The 20,539-nt window shown below is 33.2% G+C and overlaps 1 protein-coding gene across 4 annotated transcripts in view; it reads right to left on the bottom strand.

Annotated features, from left to right (window-relative positions):
* Positions 1 to 10,056: 10,056 nt before the first annotated feature.
* Positions 10,057 to 20,539, bottom strand: part of LOC134475471 (uncharacterized) — a 100,252-nt gene continuing 89,769 nt past the window's right edge. Inside the window, exons 5-8 of one of the 4 annotated variants that reach the window (XM_063246149.1) lie at positions 19,763 to 19,845; positions 19,043 to 19,184; positions 16,343 to 16,492; positions 10,057 to 12,601 (exon numbers count right to left, since the gene is read on the bottom strand). In XM_063246149.1, the coding sequence (XP_063102219.1) occupies positions 16,364 to 16,492; positions 19,043 to 19,184; positions 19,763 to 19,845 (354 nt within the window). In that variant the 3' untranslated portion in view covers positions 10,057 to 12,601; positions 16,343 to 16,363. Of the gene's footprint in view, positions 12,602 to 14,133; positions 15,522 to 15,942; positions 16,493 to 19,042; positions 19,185 to 19,762; positions 19,846 to 20,539 lie in introns of those variants that run through there. The other 3 variants (XM_063246148.1, XM_063246150.1, XM_063246147.1) reach the window with 3 other exon arrangements.

The raw sequence follows: 20,539 nt of genomic DNA, 5'->3' as shown, positions 1-20,539 counted from the left end.
TTACACTGGGGCTCTTTGAGCTCATTTTAGGGAACTCTATGTATGGCCACACCAGATAGTAAACATCTTGTCTATTCTTATCCATTGGCAGGATCAATATCTTCATTTTAATGCTCAGCTTCAGGAGCTTTCCACAAAACAGGCAGGCAGGAAGAGGGCAGCTGGAAGGTCAGCTATTACAAAAGATTTGCTACTGGGAACAAGACCTTATACAGCTTTTATGTGTCAATTGACTTATCCTAATGAAGCATATGAACAAATAAGTTTGACAATGAAATAGGCATAGGCTACAGTTCCAGAAGAGAGCACTCCAGTTCAGTTTTTTTTTTTTTTTTTTTTTTTTACATATTTTACAGAGTTCCTGAGAGACCAAGGTTCAGTTCCTTGCTATGTTTATGAGACTGTCTGGAAACAGATTCCGCATTGCTCATTCAAAATTGCTGATATTATAGTGTCACAATTGTGCTTTCTGAATGCAAATAAGGACTATAAACAGTCTCTTGAGCCAAACAGGGCCACAAAAATAATCTTAGAAATTATTTAAAAGCTTGTCAAACTATAGGGACTGAATTTTATAAAAGTTCAATGCTGGACCAAACTATGTTAAGTTTTACAGAGGGTGATACCACAAATCTTATTAGAAGAAAAAGGTCTGAGTAGGTGACAGAAGATATAAAGATAACTGAACCAGAGCTAAATGAAGAAGAAGATATGGAGTTGCTAAAATTCTTAAGATAAAATAAAATACAGAAGAAAATATTGATTATAAGTAAAAGGTTTTTATTTCCTCTGGTTCCCTGTTAATTGACCTACAAGAACATCTGATTGACCTGTACATCTGATTGGACTCTGATTTTAGAAACAAATTGTTTTACATCTGTTTGTCCATCTGTACAATATATAACCAGTTAACGTACTTACAGGTGTTTTGTCTGAGCTCAACAAATATTTTCTTCTTTTTGCCTTTTTGGATTTTTAAACTATTTGTCTATAACTTAAGTTGGCTTATAGACAAACGTCATTAGCATTAAGGATATGCTTACACCCAGGTTGCAAGCTGATTGAAATGATGTCAAGACTGGTTTTACAAATACAATGTATATTTTTGTCCATGTACATTACCTCAGAAATCTTTCATTGGTCAAATTAATTTGTTAATTCTGTAATTTGATAATATTATTTCATAAAGATTGTTAAAATTAATTAATGGAGATCCCTTAGGCTGAGTGAAACTGTTGGAGAGGACCCATCTTGTGGAATAACAGGGCAAAGACTGGGAATATTTTCTTCCAGTCTTCACTCACTAATAGGACCCTAATAATTTCCATAACCTTAATGAAGACACATTCCAATAAACATTGATAAGCATATTGTTGTAATATGTTTATGTTGATTATCATCAAACGTTTTCTGTGAGTAAAACAATAAGAGTGCATTACAGGATGCTCTTGGTACAAGACTAAATTAAGAGACAAAGGTTTAAGTATATCTATGATATTTATTATTGCTAGTTTCATAGTGTACTAAATGTAATCAATCCTACTGAATATATAGATCCTCTAAAAGGTAAAATTCAAGTTGTTCATGTTGATAGTGTTTTTTCTAGACAGATACCTGCCTTTCTCTTGCTCCCCCGCTACTTGAGATAAGAGATATATGTCAAAGCAACATAAGACTACCTGTTACATTATAGTTTTTTTTAAAAAGAAGACTTAAGTGTTATGTGTGTCACTGTACTTGAAAACCTCAGGTTTAGAAATCCAGACAGTGTCACAGACATCTTCGATGACATGCCAACGAATTACATGAGAGCTTCTTTAAGTACTAGATAGATATGACAGACTGAAAAAGTTATTTTATACCAAGATGGGCATTTGATTGTATTATGAAAATAATGCCTCATGGTTTCTATGTTAAAATACTATAATCTTAAGTGAAATACTTAATTTCAAGCTCTCTGTAAACTATAAAACTTTTGTCTGTTAATATTCTACTGGGATACAGTACTAAAACAACATTGGTTATTAGAAAATAACAGTCTTCTGGCTGTACTTTATATTTCAAAGTGTTGGAAATCTAGATGAAATTATAATAGTTAAACTCACTGCTCCCATTGCAATATTAACTATTTCTCAGCTTTTAAAGGGTGATTTAAAGCTGAGCTGGTACATTTTATATTGCACATAGTAGGTCCTATTCAAATTACTGGGATTTTAGCATTTGATAGCAAACAAGCTGATTCATTGGTGGTTTAAATTTGGCAAACAGATGTTACTTACATCTCATCCATTGGGCAGTTGCAATATGTTCATGTCTTTATAGATTCTTATTCTCATATGATTCATGCCACCTGCCTTGGGAGCAAAAGGTTGGACAAATTCAAAAGCATTATTTATCTGCCTTTGCTGTTATGAGAGTCCCTCACTTGATACAGACTGATAATAGACCTTCATATGTCAGCATCATTATTCTTGTTACTTTGTTAAGTTTCAGAAATTCCTTAATAATCCTAAGGACTCAGCCTTTGTGCAGTGTGCACACCTTTCTTTAAAAACAAAACTACAAAAATAGGAAAAGTAAAATACCTCTAGAGGCACAATTAGATCTTTCTACCTTTACATGATTGTTTTAAGTCTGCTTGTAGAGAGCAAAAGAACTCCGTCAAAGCTCTATTCACAGAAGGATGCTGTTATGGGTAAGCCTAAGGTACAAGTTTTGTGGAAAATCAGGAAAGTTCAATGGCCTAGGACAACTAATATCACAGTGAAGAGGATATGGTTGTATATTAGGAGACAATGGAACACTATGGTGCGTGCTATTCTGAAACAGGGGACTGTAGATATAGGAGATTTCCAAGCCTGTGGTGGAGTCAGCAGCCACCAGACTACATTTTAGAGACTTTTTGAAGGTGATCTGGAGGAGACATCTCAGCTGTTGCTGATCACACAAGCGACAGGGCTGATGAGATGAAGACAAGTGAATAATAAATGACCAGGGAGGCCAAAAGGCTTGTAATGAAACAGGGCCTCCTGTGTACTCAATAAAATATGTCCATTGCTATAATAGCTAACATTGCCTGTACCATATGTATAAGCCCTGTATCACAGAAAGAATATTTTACATGCTCACTAAATCCAGAAGTCTTTTGTTGGAGTTTTTGAGATCTTCTGTGTAGAGTATCATGTTATCTGCAAATAATAGTAATTAAATTTCTTTCTTTCTCATTGTTATTCCATTTATTTCTTTCTCTTATCTATTTTCTCTGATTTATGCTTCTAAAACTACATCAAATAGGAGTTGTGAAAGTGAACATTTTTGTCTTGCTTCTGATTTTAGACTGAAAGCTTTCAGTTTATAACTTTTTAGTATGTTGGTTATTGGTTTTTCAGAGGTGATTTTTATCAGACTGAGATAAAGACCATCATTTTCAATTTTCTGTAGGGTTTTATCATGAATGTGTGTTAGACTTTTTATGTTTTTCTTCATTTCTTGAGATGATCATGTGGTTTTCGCCTCTTGTTCTCTTACTATAGTGTGCTACACTTACTGATTTGTGAATGCTGAACCATCTCTGCATCCCTGGGATGAATTGTATTGATCATGATGTAGAGTCTTCTTGCTGATTTATTGCATTTTGCTGCAAGTATCTTATTGAGGATTTTTATATCTATGTTGATAAGTGAGATAGGCGTGTAGTTCTGTATGGACTTTTCTCTGGTTTTGTATCAAGGTAATGATTGTTTCCAGGAATGAGTTTGAGAGCATTGCTTCCATTTCAATTTCATTACAGTGTTTGCAGAATAGTAGCATTAGGGTTTTTTAAATTTTTTTTGAAAAATTCAGCTGTGAAACAACAAGGGCCCATCCTTTCTGTTGGTAGTTTTTAATTGCATCTTGAGTTTCATTGACAGATATTGGGTTATTTGGAATTTTTATGTCTTCTTTATTCAGCTTTGATAATTCATAGATATCTGTCCATTTCTTCTGTGTTTTACATCTTATTACAATAGAGCTTCTCAAAGTAGATACTGATGATCTTTCTGGATTTCTACAGATTTCATCCTTTTATTTCCAAATCTCAAGGATTTGAGTCTTTTCTTTCCTTTATTTTGTAACGCTGGCTAAGGGGGCTGGCTAAGGATTTAACAATTTTATTAATCTTTCAAAGGCCCAATGATTCATCTCATTGATTCTTTGCATTGTTTTCTCAGTCTCAATTGCATGAATTTGTAGTTTGTTCTTTAGAATTTCCGCATTTGTATGAGATTTGGGTTTGATATGGTCTTCTTTTTCTAGAAACTTGAGGTTCAATGTTAGGTTGTTTGCCTGAGCTCACTCTGTATTTCTGATGTTGGAATTCACTGCCATAAATTTCCTGCATAGGACTACTTTCATCGCATCCCACAAGTTCTGGTATGATGTATTGGCATTAATATGTAATTATATAAATTGTCTAATTTATTTTTTAATTTCATCTGTGAACCACGGGGTGTGCAGGGGGATTTGTATAATTAATATGTGTTTGTGCAGTAGTTTTGTAGTTTCTTTTGCCATTGATTTCCAATTTCATTGTGCTACAAATTCATTATATCCATGGAATAATTTCAATCAGTTTGAATTTACCTGAGCATGTTCTATGATCTAGTATGTTGGCTATTATGGGAAAAGTCCTGTGAACATCTCAGAAGAATGGATATTCTGAGACTGTGTCTGTGCACTATGTAGACAACCATTAAGTCCATTTATTCAAAGCTTTGGTGCCACTCTGATATTTATTTGCTGATTTTTTTTAGTTGATCTATCTGTTTGCAGCAGTGGGGTTGGAGGTCACCTTTTAGAGTTGTATTAATACCTATTTAATTTTTCATATTCATAAATACTGGTTTTGTAGAGTTGGTTACATTGGTATAATAGGTGTGTGTGTGTGTGTGTGTGTGTGTGTGTGATATCACTTCCTGCTGGATTGTTCACTTCACAAGTATTGTTGGTTTCCTTTTTTCCCCTCAGTTTAATTGCATGACCTGACTGATCAATTTATTCTATTGGGTTTTATGGAATTTTAGTCATCATTATCACTTTCTAAAATGTCCTTCAGAACACATTGAATTGCTGGTTTATTGGTCATTAATTTCTTCAGGTATTCTTTGCATGGCAAGTGTATGCGCTAATCTTGCTTGGAGATTTTCTTTCAGGATTTGAAGTACTTCATTGCAAGCCCTCCTTGAGTCAAGGTTTTGTTTTGAGAAAGTCTGATGCACTTTCCCATATAAGCGATTTGCTTCTTTTCTATAATAGATTTCAATATTCAGTTCTTGGGCTGAATTCTGGAATGCTGATTCCTGTATGCCTTGGTGTAGATTTGTTTTGGTTATGGATAATCAGAATTCTATATGCCTCACTTATCCGAATGTCACATTCTTTTTCCAAGTTTCAAGGCTTTTGACATTACTTCTATGAATTGGTTTTTATATTGTGTACATTATCTCCTGCTTTTTTGGAAATTACATTCCAATATAGCATTATGTTATTCTTATTTGCATCATCTAGCAATAGTTTTTGTGCGATCACTTGCTATATTTAAGAAGACTTTATTTTCATGATCACTAACCACAAACCTCATTCTGCTGCATATATTTTAATAGAACTTTTAATTCCCTTGATATATGTTTGAATCTGTTTCAAGAAAATGTTTCAACATTTATTTCCTATTATATGAATTTACAGTCTCCATCATTTTTTCTAAGCTATCATATTTTTTTTTAAAAAATTTTGTGTACTCTAGATTTACTAACCATGTCCTTAATTATGGTCATCATCTCTTTTATTATCTGAGAAATTATTTTCCATATGTCTTTTTCAAGAGCATTATTTTTTTTCTTTTATTACTTCCATTGTTACTAGTTCAGAGATTTCTAGTGGGTGACTTTCAAATTGTTCCATGTCAGTGTCTACTGGATTTTCCTTTGGCAAGCTGAAAGTATGGGGTAACAGCTTGTTTCTGTATCTTCTAATTTTATTTCTTTTTAAAAATTTTCTGTGTTGATGCTTGAAAATTCCTTACAGTAGGTAGCTTTATTATTAGTGTCAAGAAATTCTGTGGGAATATTATTCTTTAGAGATGTAGTTGGCTTTTAACTTTTGAGCCTGTTGCAAGATACTCTCTCTTCTATTTATTTGGGGTGAGCAGCTACTGCCTATTTTTCCTAGCCCCTTTTTTGTACTGGTGTATAGTGTTGTTTATGACACTCAAGCAAACTCAGTATTGGTGTACAAGAAAAAACAACTGGTTAGAACAACTGCATTTCCTTGGCTAAAATAATATAAAGAGTAATAACAAAAATGTTAAGCACAGCCTCAAAAAATGACAATTTGTAATAACTATTATTTTGCAACTTTTAACCATATGAACACAATTTGTGGTTGTATAACAAAATGACACACAAAACAGAAAATTACATACAGTAAGTATCCTCTTTTTTTATAGTATTTTCTTTTTTTTTTTTATTTAAGAGGAAAAAGAGAAAAACACAAAACAAAACAAAGCAGTGTAAGGTTACACATAATACAGAACTACAAAAAAAAAATAACAGTAAGAAATCACCTGTTAATAGATTACATATTATCATCTTGGAAATAGTTGCTCAAATCACAGTATCAAAGAATACAAAGTAGACATTCAAACAGAGAGACTGCAAACAGCTGTGTTCAATGATCCAAAAACATTAATATAGTCAGCTATTTAACACCCCTAAACACACTTGCTGTTATATCCGTTAGAGCTCTTTTTTTTTTCCTCCCTCTCTTTAGAGCGACTTTAACCTAACAGGAGAAAATTTTAAATGGGAAAGGGGAAAAAACAGAGAAATGGAAGAGAAAAATATTAGAAACAAATGTGAAGGAGAAAGGAAAATTACACAGACTTTGGGAAAACAGTGAAAAATATAGGGAAGAAAGAAAGAAGGAAGGAAGGAAGAAAACAAAAGCAAGTACAGAACAAAACAAAAATAATAGAAACAATGTTCATATGCATTAGAAAGAAGAACAAACAATGAAGGAAAAGAAATAAAATCAGCAAAGAAAGATTGAAAAAAATTCAACCTCAGGGCATGTTTCTGCTGTTCCTAATAGACAAAGAGGACATACAGAGCCCATGTGTGTTTTGCTTGATCTCACCAATTCTGCAATATAATTATGGTGGGATGTTGGATAATCCAAACCAGCCTGTGATTTTAACTGCACTGAAGTTAAGGCTGGTCCTGGTTTTTGGCTGTGAAGCTGGGATCTGAGTTGCTCAGGCATGACACACTGGATGACTCTTACCATCCTGAACTCAACTCCCTGATCCTCATGTGTCTCTCATGACTGTTTTATCCTTATACTTGGATCCCTGACATAGAGCAAACCCACTGCAATTCTGAGTCCTAAATTCAATTGTTCCCTTTCCAGAATTGCAACTAATTAGTTGACCTCTCCTAGGGATGTTTAAATTATAAACACTCACCATGCATTGAAGCCTGCTGCATTCACTGTTCCCTTCCACTTACGTGTTTCTTCATGGAGTATTTTGGTGTCACTTGTGGTCAATGTACCTTTGTAGGTTTGATCCGGCTCCCATATTGCAAGCTGGGATTCGAAGCAAGTGCCATTTGTCATCTCCCTCTTCTGCATTCAACTCCTTTTCTTTGTTCTCACCATGGGCTCCAATTCTCACCTCAGACTCTATTTGCTTTTCTATATCAAACAGTGTTGTGTTGTAATATTGAGTATGCCAGTGTTTGGTGCACATATGTTTATAATCATTATCACTTCTTAATGAACTGCTTCCTTTACCAGTATATGGTGATCTTCTTAGTCTCTTCTGACTTGGCTTGATATCTTTACAGATAAATTGTTTCTTGCAAGAAACATATGGGCAGGTCTTGTTTTTTGATCCAATCTGTCATTCTACTTTCTAAATGGAGAGTTAAGACCCTTTGCAGAGAGAATCATTATTTAAAAGGTGTTTGGTAACTCTTGTTATTATTTTTTCCAGTGTTTCATAAATTTGTTTTTCTTATTCATGCAACTACTCTTTCATTGGTATTTTTCTTCCTCTTGGACTTATTGTGTTATTATCCTTATCATATCTGTTCAATATCTCTTAAATACTTTCTGTAATACTGGTTTATCAAAGAAAGCCTCCATATATTTTTCTATGTGAATGTATAGCATTGCAGAAACAGTAATGTTGGTTGGCAATTATTTTCTTTCAAGGCTTGAAAAAATGCATTCCAAGCCCTTTTGAACTTTAAATATTTTATTGATAAATCTGTTGATATTCTGATAGTATTTCCCTTATAACTGACTCGGTGCTTCTCTCTAACAGCATTTAATATCCTTTGTTCTAAATTTCTGACATTTGTAGTATGGTGAGTCATAGAGAAGTTCTTTTCTAGTCATGTTTATTTGCCTGTATATCCATATCATTCCAAAAGCGTAGGAAATTTTCTGCTATACTTCCAGGTAGTAAATTTTTATGTTGTAACCTGTACTATACAACCCTGAAAAGGTCTATGATTCATATATATATATATATATATATATATATATATATATATATATTATTTTAGCATTGTAGGAGCTCTTGGAAACCTTTTTATTGTTTCTTGTTCTTTTTTCATTTTTACTCACTAAATGTTCTACTATGATCACTTTGTCTTCAAAACTTGATGTTCTTTTTTGTGATTCATCATGTGTATTGTAGAAAATTTCATTTCATGTATTTACCTTATTTTTTCATATTTAGTATTTCTGTTTGATTCTTATTCATACTTCTATCTCTTTATTGAAGTTATCTTTCATATCTTCCATTATGTTTCTTAATTTCTTTAGATGTTTATTGTCATTTTATTTTAGGGCTTTTTACATAATTTGTCTAGAATTTCATTTACTTCATTTATCTGGGCATGAGCTTTTGGAGAGTTATTAACTTTAGGAGGCATATTATTGTCTTGTTTTCTCATTATTCTTATGTTTCTGTGTTTCAGGTGTACATCAATCAAAGTGGAAAGACCTAAATGTATTGTGCAGAAATTTCCTTAGTAGATGTGCCTTTGGCTTTGGGTATGACTCAGCATAGAAGCATTCACTTAGTCTAATCAAAATGCTAAGTTCAATATCCAGCACTGCACTGTGAGGAGCGAATGACTCCAATATCAACATCCAAAAACCAATCACATATCAGATTTTAATTTAAGACGTTTAAAAGTTATTTTCTGTTTCACTAACACACATAAAGGAATAATAAAGGGTAAAATAGACTAGGAAAAAATAGAAAGAATTTAAGAAAGAAGAACAAACATAAAAGATAAAAACTGAAAAGGAATGAAGTTAAATAACTTAGTGATAATATGTACATAACAGTTAAGAGGCAGGAATGGAGAGAGAATGAGAGGTTATGTGAGAGAAAAGAAAGAAAAAAGAGTGGGGATGGGAAAGTAAATGGAAAGTAAGAGAAGATATAGAGAGATTGAATCCAGCTAATAAACTAGCAAAAGCTGACAAAGCGAAGTAATGCACTATAGGAGCAAAACCAACAACTAACACTCAAACACATTTGCAAACATATATATATATATATATATATATATATATATATATATATCCTTACATACAAAAAAAGAGAGAAATATAAAAAGAAAAATTAACATTAATGTCTATACATAAGAAAAAAGGGGAAATTTTGAGTGGGTATGTGAGAAAAAGTAAAGAAAGAAGAAATGGGGAGGGAGTATAAGTGGAAAGAAAGAGAAGATGGCTATATTGAACCTAGTTAATGAACTAACAGACACACAAACAAACCCTATGAAATTATTGTCATTGTAGTGGAACATGATATAAGACATTATAGAAGTAAACGTAACACTCATAAACAGATCCCCACTCCCCACTCAACATGTACAATGAAAAACATTTTTAAAACACTGGGTCTGATAGTCCTGTTTGTGGCAGTATTCATTCTGGAGTCACTTCTTGCCTCTTACCTGATAAAAAGAGGGTGTGAAAATTGTTTTAAAATTTTAGCCTAAAGATCTCCACCACTATCCCAGTAAGAGATGCCATTTTGATCAGGGAACATGCCTACCTCTACCTTTCTGTGACTGTTGATGAGTAATGGAGTAAGTCCACCGATGGTCAGATCAGCTCCCAACTACTGATTCAGTGTCTTCAGTATTTAGTAATGAGGCACCAGAAAATTGTCTCATTTTCCTTGGGAAGGTTCTGAGTATGTTTTGAAGTCTATCCATTTCAAGACTACATATTTGTAGGTGTAGATGGCCAGTGTCTGTGTATTGCTATGATTATTCTGAATGCCTCTGAGTAGATTGGAGGGAGGATAGGCACACAGAATCAGTGTTTGAATTAGGGGTGTGATTTTTTCAAACATAAAATGTACAAAAACCTCTTGTTCAAAGGTGATGCTTTTGGAAGGTTATTGAAACATGGTGACACTATACCTGTCAGTGGATTAGTCCATCAATGGGTTCATAGTTAACTTTACTGTTCCAGATAGGACCTGGTTACTAGGCACATGATGCATGATCCAAATGTGTATTCTTATCCCCAGGTTCTCCTTTCTCTGCCTCTCAGTCACCATATGAGCAGTTTTTCTCCAGGTGTCCCTTCCATCATGCTCTTTCTGGTTTGAAATCAGTCAACTATGGACTGAACTCATTGTAGCTGAGTCAACATAAACTTCTCCTGTAAGGAGTGGGTATTGGGCATTTTGCCACTAATACAGGGTGACAGATACCCTGGTTCCATTGTTTCCTGCAAGGGAAATTCAGCTCTAGAACTTCTCTCCAAAGCAGCTGAACATTTTGTCTGACATCATATTCAAATTTCATGCAGTTCTATTCCATCCTTCTGCCCCACTGAGATTCTTCCAGCCCGTTATTTTGTCTTCAAGGAGTCAGGTGCTGGAGTCCTCACTCAATCTTAAGATTTCAGTTTTACCATTTTATATTCATTTTTTTTCTAGCCCCAAACTAATAGTGCAGGTACCCATTTCCTCAATATATCATGGTGGCCAGTGTTTTGGAGTTATAGAAAATGTTAGGAGTTTCTGAGTCTAGGCAGAGAGTTACAATCCTTTCTCATCCTTTTTCTACCCAAATACATTTCCTCTATTCTGAGTCTTTCCCTATTCTGATACCAGCATTTATAGCAAATACCTCTGACAACTTGAGAATCATTCTTTATGGACAGACACATCTCTATCCACCCAGACTTTGTTCTTAGGATAGTCTCAGCATCAAGAGAACAATGCACTGAACACTGAATATGCATTCTTTCTTCAATGTATAGGAGCTGGCTCAAGCCTGCTACGGTAATGCATTAAACACATACAGAAACACTACCACCCAAGGTCTAGACCTATATGACTGTCAGTATGAGTAGAGATAACTGTCAGCAACCTGAAATCTGCTTATTTTATAAACTATGTGACTTTCATAGAATTCTCCAATGACTCAAGAATTCTTTCAGAGAGCTGGGCATGGTCACACATGTCTGTAATCCTATCCTTCGAGAAGCTATGCAGAAGGATTTCCATCTCTAAATCCCCTTTCCTTATTTTCATTCTCATTGTTATTATTCTTCTTAGCTTATGTTTATTAAATATAATTTTTACATTCATTGTGGGTATTTGAGACCTGTAATGACATGTCTTAAATATTTTTATTTCCAGTGATCTTCCTTCTCTCACTTCATTCTTAGTCTTTTAGATATTTCCCATTTGTAAAATATGTTTCCTTGTTTCCTTGTATCCATCCCTTATTTTACTTTTGTTTGTACTCAGAATATATGGTATCAGTTATATAATGGAATATATCTCAGTTTTAAAGAAGGATAACTTTGAGACATTTGTAGGGAAATCGATGTACCTCAAAAATATGCTGAGTGAAATAAATCAGACACACAATCTTACTGGCATTTTTTTCTTTTGGTATCGGGCATTAATCTCACAACCTCACACTTACCAGGCAGGGGCTTGTGCCATTGAGCTATATCCCCAGACCCCCAGACACGCAAGCTTAAATTCCATGTGGTGTCACTCATTTGGGAAAGATGTTATTCTTGAGAACTTGGACTAGCAGCAAACTTTCTAGTAAAAAAGTAATCGTTAACTAAACCTTTCTAATAAAGAACTTGCAATCATTTTTTTTCCTTTCTTCCACACAACTATACTGCTGACAAGGTACTTAAGATATTAAGGCATAAATGATGGCTTTCAAATTGCAAACTTTAATGATGTGTTAATTAAAATAACTCACTTTCCTCAAACAGGCCGAGTTTATTCACTGAAACTTGTGTTACTTTAAATATAAAAGAGAATTAAAGTTCCAGATGAAATTAATGTGAATGAACACACCTCAAAATAGTGAGATTTTCCTTGAGTGTCTGATTGGGCACTGTGAAATTCTTAAAAGTTGAAGATAGGCACAAAAGAGGAATTTGCTGTGATGAAATATGAGATAGACTTAAGCTATTGTTGCCAGCTTTGAAGATAGATGAAGAGACCATGAGGCAAAGACAGTGGGCAGCCTGTAACAGCTTCACCCTATGGAAGAAGGAATATAGCTATACTCAGTTGATTTTATCTCCGTGAGATGCATATAAGACTTCTGATCTTCAGAACTGTAAGACAATACCTTTGACTTATAAAGCAAGCTTCTGGTAATTTGGTTGCAATAGTTATAGGAAACTGACACAAATAACTAGATGAGCTAACTTTCAGAAGAACTGAGTTTTCAAAGATTTTGAAATATCTAAGTAGAGATGTAACCATGTGGGAACGTCAGAACGATGGCAAAACTGCAGATACACAATGGGGAGATATGTAGAGCTAGATGTGATGATGCACACCTGTAATCCCAGCAGTCAGTAGGCTGAAGCAGGAGGATCGTTGCAAGTTCAAGACCAGCCTGGGATACAAAGTGAGCTCAATGCCCACCTAACCTGATGGCAATACCTGTCTCAAAGACAGCAAAACAAAACAAAACAACTGGGGAATTATCAGAGGTGGTAATTAAAACAATTGGTTCAAGTGAAATTGCTTATTAAGGAGAGTAAGTATGAATAAAGAAAAAAAGACTTACCTCCAAATAATTAGTAGGACTAAACAGGGTGGGGAAAGCCAGAAAAAAAATTGAAAAAGAGAAGTCAGAGGGTTACAGAGAAAAATAGAGACAATGTAACATGATAAAATCAAAAGTGGGCGTTTCCAGTAGGTGTCATTGATGATGAACGCTGATGAGAGTTAAATATACTGACCTACACATTAGATTTTGTGACACAAAGGAAAGAGAAATTTGAATAAGGTGCCTTTCCACTCTTTATTCTCAGTGTTTCAGCTGTAGAACTCGTAGAACTTATCCTGTAATAAGTACTGAAGCTAAATTTGTATGAGTTGATGGATTAGTCAAATAAAATTATATGAAGAAAAGGCAACTCATTCTGGAATTTTGATTATGAAGAAAAAGATAATGGTGAACTAAGAGTTTCAAAAAAATATAATGTTAAGTGTGTGTCATAAGGTTCTCCCAGAATCAAACCCTACATCATGATGGAATGAAGCTATGAAAAGATATTTTTTATTATCAGAAACACCTGTGTGAGAAATAGTGGGGGAAGCAAGGAGATTCCATAGTGGGTGAAAGTAGGAATAAAAGTTATAAGGAAATGACCTAAAGTCTACTATACAGTCTAAGGAAGGCTCAGAAAAATCATCAGGAATTCCTCAAGCCAAAGTCACCTTTCAAAGGAGTCTGTTGAAAATGAATAGGCATAATATAGAACAGCCTTGGAGAACAGAGGAGAAAAGCAAACACAGGAAAGCTTTCAGAATGCAGTATATTGGACCATTGCTTAGAGGACTTGATGGCACATTTTCATGGTTTCCATTGAAAGATTTTTATTGTTTTCATTAGGAAAAGATCTAAGATAATCATGAAAAAAGAAGATAATTGATGCAACAAGGTCCAAGCAAAGGGTGAAGTGGATGAAATTTAGAGAACAAGCAAAAACACTGCAATAAGACATGAGATATAATGAAATGAGAGGGTGCGTAAAAAACTATTTATAGATTTAGGATTTTCCATTCGATGGCATCCATTTATTTTTTTAATTTACAAAATGAAATCATCTGAGAATGTGCAAATAAAAATGGGTCAAAAGTCAAAAGAAAGGAATAAAATAATCACTGTTTGGTACTGGAGACGGATTTATCTCATGCTTAGATTTCTGGGAAGTGTTAATGGTCCAATTAATCTGAAGGTCATGGATCTGTAGTAGTAATTAATCTCCTTTCCATCTAAATTGTTCATTGCTGCCCAGACTTCTTATTGACCTGTTGACTTGTGAGTGACCTACATCCATGAGTAGTGCTAATACCCTTTCAACCATAATAACCTTTCAACCATAATAACCTTTCCTTTTTTTCTCTCATTTGTAACATCTCAGAGCTCCCTTGTTCTATAAATTTACTTCCTAGAAATTTCTTCAACCTGCCCTTCCATTATTCATTTCAGTGTTTTGGCTATAGGACTCATCACCTCTGCCTTCTCATTGGTTGCTCTGCCTCTTATATTGTCTCTTCCAAATCTGTCTACCACACAACCACTACAGTGATCAGTCTAAATTATAAAATCCAACCGTGATTCTGTTAACTCTTTCAACTGAGGATTCTAGGGCTTGGATACTGTCTGCATGGACCCCTATAGGTTAATGTCCCCCACAGATTCATGTGCTGGAAGAGTGGCTGCCAGTGTAGTAGTACTGAAGTGGTAGGACTTATAAGAGCTAAGGCCTAGTGGAAGGTGGTTAGGTCACATGGATTACATTAGTCTCATAAGAATGAGTTACTGTAAGAAAAAGCAAGCCCAATCCTTTGCCAGCCTCTTGATTCTTATATTGTCATGCAATGTTTCTCTAGTATGTATGTACTTTACCTAATGGTATCTGCCACATTGTGATGTGAGAAGGCCCTCAGCAGAACTTAGCAGATGTCGTAGCCACACCCTATAACCTTCAGAATCATACACTAAACAACTCCCCCCCCACACTTTTTTTTTTTAAATTGATACCGGGGATTGAACTCACGAATGCCTGTTTGCATGACGGCTGCTTATGCCGCTGAGCTAAATCCCCAGCCCCCAAAACCCTTTTCTTAATAAAGGATTAAACCTCAGGTATTATATCAAGTAACAAAAAATAACCAACACAGAGTCATAACCTATAAGACTTCGTTTAAGTTCATTTACATTGCATATAAAAACCCACATGATTGAACATTTGGCTGTCTCTTCAACCTCGTAACTCACTGTCTTTAGTTTTATCCTCCAGAAGTATCTGAACTTCTCTTCATGCTCCATATTATTTTATATTCTATGCTTTTTGTTCATTAACTTTATCTCAAAACTCTCTCATCTTCTCCTTTAGTAAATTTTCTCTTTATTGTTTTATAATAGCTTGCACATCACCTTTAAAAAAAGAAAACCAGACTTCTTTTATCTACCATAAGATAGGAGATGTATCAACACACTTTTTCCTAGGCTAGATAATAGTCCTTTGGTTTCCAATTTTCTTATACTGTACACATCTTTATCATTGCATTATCACATTGAATTAAAAAATGGATTTTTTTCTCTGTCTTGTACTAGACTATCTTCTATGGACTGTCTCATATTTATCTTTGTACCATAACAACTAACCAATGCATGGTGCATAATTGGTGTAGCATGGCTTTTAAATAAGGAAACACAAAGGAAGAAAAGAAAGAATGAGAAAAGATAGGAAAAATGTTAAGGTAGAACTCAGGTCTTGGAATCATTCTATTATACCACTAAATTTGTAGAAATCATTTATGAAATTTTTGTTTTGGGGAATATATTTATAATCAAATTGTACATTTCAAATAAAATTTATTAATTATATACTGATGATTTGGTGCAGATATTTAAATTCATTGCATAACTCTAAAGAACTCATTCTCTGCAAGATATATGTAACCAATTACATACATATTTTGCTGAGCACTTTGCAAAGATATATGGCTTAAATAAGCAAGTATTATGCTGATTTGGGGACATAACATGTATCTGTCATTCTTATTAATCTAAGAAACTGGATATCAGAAATGAACATTCAGTTTTTTGATCATGGGAGTGTAGGCAGAAAAAGTTGAGGCATGACGACAAAAATGGATGGCATTAATGCATAAAGAAATGTAGAGCACAGATAAATCATATTCATAGTTTTTCAAAGTTCTTACATGAATATTTTAAAATAATAAGATAATCACATTTTTTTATCTGATGAGATCTTAGTAGTTCATTTTCATCTGGGCACGTCCTATTCTGTGAGGCATTTCTGGCTCTTCAGGATTTAAATATTCAGTAAGTTGTCTTTCTCGTTGATTATAGCTTGATTTTGGAATTCCTGGAGTGGGATCCTACAAAGAAGATAAAAATATGAAACATAATTACATGACATTTAGTAAAAAATTTACTATCATTTAGATATGTTTATATATTGGAAAACTGGGCAAATATTAATTTAGCAATTTTAAAATTTGTTTTATCACTATTATAAATTTATAATGATTAAAATAATATTTTCTTTCAATAAATGAATTTTTGGCTATTTTAAAATAATCATTACTCTATTTCTGATGCAATATCTCTAGACTACTTTAGGTACTGTGCAATTCAGACTCTGACACAAAGACGCAAATATTACAGGAGGATACTTACATAAGAAAAGTCAAACATATTTTTTTCTCATTGTATAGTGCCAAAGTTCATACTCTGATACTGCACAATGATGAATGTTACTACAACTACAGTGTTATGGTAAACTAAACTTGTGGCCTTTATGAAACATTTCCTTTTTCATTTTGATATGATTTTATTACAAATATTAAATTACATCTATAATTGTTTTCATGTTATAACAGATTATTTATATCTTATATTCAGAGCTTTAATCACTGTTACAGAATATTTTTATGATGGAGGTTCATGCTCAAAATTGCATTTCCTTAGCATAATTTTACCTTTTGACAATTAAAAAAATCTTAATATACAAATGCATTTTTCTGTTACAGAGATCTTTAAAAAATATAGTCATGAACATTTGAAAACAGATTTGATAAAATATGAATACTGTAGGCCTTTGAGACCCATCTGTTTTTATTTAGAAACATTACTCAGGTGACCTTCTTCAAACATTTTAAATGTACACTTTTTGACCACCATTCCGTGGCAGGCATTATGAATGATACTCAAGATACAAGAATATTATAGGAGTGTCCTGGGTCTGGGTGACTTCAAAGTCAAGTGAGATACAGACCAATAGACAACAGAAAAAAAAAGAATTATATCATGAATGATACCTTAGTAAAATAATTAAACAATAACCAAGTTTTGATGGGAGAGCACAAACAAATGGAATATGCCAACAATGTAAACTTGAAGAAGTTCCAAACTCCAGATGACAAGGCCAACTGCCTGAAACCTTGACTGCAACCATGTAAGATCCAGAGATGTGGACACAAATAAGCCATATATAGACTCCTGACTTACGGAAATTGTGACATACTAAATATGTGATGTTTTAAGTTGCTAAGTGTATGGAAATGTTATTTAGCAATAGGAAACTAAAACACAGATCTAAATTGATCCTGAAGCAGCCTGCATTCAAATTCAGCCAGTTTCTACTTCACATTCTCAATATAATCCTTTCAGCATTTCTTTTCAAAATTTTATTTTATTAGTGACACTTAGTAATATGGGAAATGGTTTCATGTTGGTATATTTTACTTGCACATAATAAACTTTAATTTTTCTTTCCTACATTAGTTTTTTTCCCTTTCTCCCCTCTCTCCTAATCCCTTTTTCATCTCTAAAATCATCTTTTACTTTACAATCATTTCATTTTTTAATTTTAATTATTCAGGTTTTCACTCCTTGGATTTCCACATGTATTGACTTACAAAGATTTCTGTACTATTACTTGTTTCCCTTTCAAAATTTTATATACACCTCAAAATTTCCCAGTTTTTCACCAGTTCTATTTTCTGTTACTGATCTACATAGATAAGACATCAAGCATGTGCTAAAGACATTGGAAAAATAATTTTTATTTAATCACAGGCCTTGCAATTTTTAATTTTGAATAATTAAAATTCTTAAAAATCCACATTGCATTTTCATAACTTATCGGAGGTCACTTGATTCATGGTGGACTTTTGTGGGAAGTATTATTTTGTCACATGGTGTACAAAGGCTTCTCTACTTTTCCAAATAAAAACACAACTTATTTTAATAAATACTATTAACTAGTTCAATTTAAATAATTTGTTACATTTGTCAAGAAAATTTATAAGGATAACTTTAAGGTGACAATTTGTCTCATAATTATTCCCTTATTTTTAAACACTTGAGCAACGAAAGCCAGGTTGCACTTTGCGTTAATTGTTAGTGTGTCATCATTGATCAGCACTTAAGTAGTATTCAACATTAAGTTGACCAATGCAATAGTTAGTGTACACTAGACACATTAGAATTTTATAGTACACGAACTACACCCTAAAAAACGTAGTGAGTTATGACAATTTAATGACTATAATAACATAAGACCAGTTTCACCTCTGAATTAGTAACATGTAGCTAACTGGTCTTCCTTTTATCTCACGTTTCCCTTCTAAAAATTATAAACTTCAAATTTTTATTTAATATATTAAACATTAATATAGACAATTTATAAAAATACATTGTATAGACCTATACTTATATATGTACATTACTATATATAAATGTATACACTGTACCATCGACCATATTTCCTAATCTTATTTTCAAAATGAAACAGTAATGATAGTCATATAATGGAAAATTCTGAAATCATTATTTGGATTGACAGTCACGTAATTTTTTCAATAATAAAATATTGATTTCTGGTAATACAACTGTAGATAAACATGGAGATACATGATACATACGAATAGTGGCTTCATGTGTACATTTGAAGAATGCTTGTTTCCATAATTTACTTCAGGTTTAGTTGTTCCCCAAAAGCTGTCCCAATTATGAGGTATATAGTTGTAAAGATTGTTCTCTTTGTTCTCGTAAATCGGAAAGCTACTTTAAATGAAAATTAACAGTAATGTGTTAGGATACTTTAAAAAGTCAAACATTCATATAGTATAAATAATTTGATCGCATATACTGTTGTAATTATATTACTATATGCTGTATGAAATCATTCAAAAACACATTAGATTTACATAGGACACAAAATAAAGCAAGATCATCCTCATAAAATTGGAAAAAAGTAGACTATTATACTTTTATTCTGATTCTCATTAAAACTAGGTTTTTGCTAGGGAATAGTTCCTATGTTCTTTCTCTGAATGTCTGTGAAATTTGTGATCTTAAATTAAGAAAAAGTATAATTTAGAAAGTATTATAGATTAATTTTGATCCTTGCTGACTTTTTCTTAGGAAATATATTAAAGGGTTATCTTTTGCCCTTGCAGGAGCACAATTATATAAATATTAACAGTGGGAAACATTATCACTGATTATGTCCTTTTCTTTATACAAACCTACCTCTTATTAAAAATTACATAAAATTGTCCAACAAATTTCTTTCCAAGTGAGATGTTGCTTCCTTTTTATAGAATTTACAAGCTTTAATTTCCTTTTAAGAGATAGCTTACTTGTAATTTCTTTCAAGGAATTGTGATGATGGATGTGCCGGAATTCCAGGAAGGATCCCCTGCCTGGACGAGCTCCCAGGACACTTAATATAGATTATTTAAGGGGAAAAGGAAGAAGGTTAGTCATGATTTTGAGGAGATTTGAAATTCAATGTATGATATACCCCTTTTAAAATTATTGTATTGATTATACATATGAATAGTTAAATACGAGACACTTAGGTCTATTCTTGCAAAATGACAAAGGCAATTACTAAAATAAAAAATATTATGCATATATCAAGGGCTTTGCAAGTTTCTCTACCTATCTATCCATCCATACATCCATCCATCCATCCATCTATTTATCCATGCATCTATCCATTATCTATACAGAGACAGAGATGGGAATAGGGGACATGTAGGGAAGATACATTTCAATCACACTCTAAGCAATAAGTAACCCTTTCAAATAAAAGAATTAAACTTAAACCACCATTTCCACTATCATATTCAAAATTTGCTAGAGAAAAATGAAGCTGGAAAAATAACTCAGGCAGAGCAAATTGAGGCTGAAGAAAGCTTCAGCATCAAACAGCTGTAACATACTGTAGAGAGATTTGAAGAAAAACTAATTCATGAAAATCAGTTGACAAAGAGTTATTATTTAATGACTATCCTGAAGTACAAGAGCAAAGAAAGAATTGTAGCAGTACAATAAATAAAGCAAGGAATTGATATTTTAACAAATACATGAGGCATAAAAGAACAAATCCCAGTCTACACAGAACCTATTCA

Source organism: Cavia porcellus, unplaced genomic scaffold, assembly GCF_034190915.1.
Source record: "Cavia porcellus strain 051 isolate PalLab524CR breed Dunkin Hartley unplaced genomic scaffold, mCavPor4.1 scaffold_3, whole genome shotgun sequence".
Taxonomy (NCBI): Eukaryota; Metazoa; Chordata; class Mammalia; order Rodentia; family Caviidae; genus Cavia; species Cavia porcellus.
The sequence above is the reverse complement of the archived record's forward strand: the minus strand, read 5'-3'. Positions and strand labels throughout refer to the sequence as shown.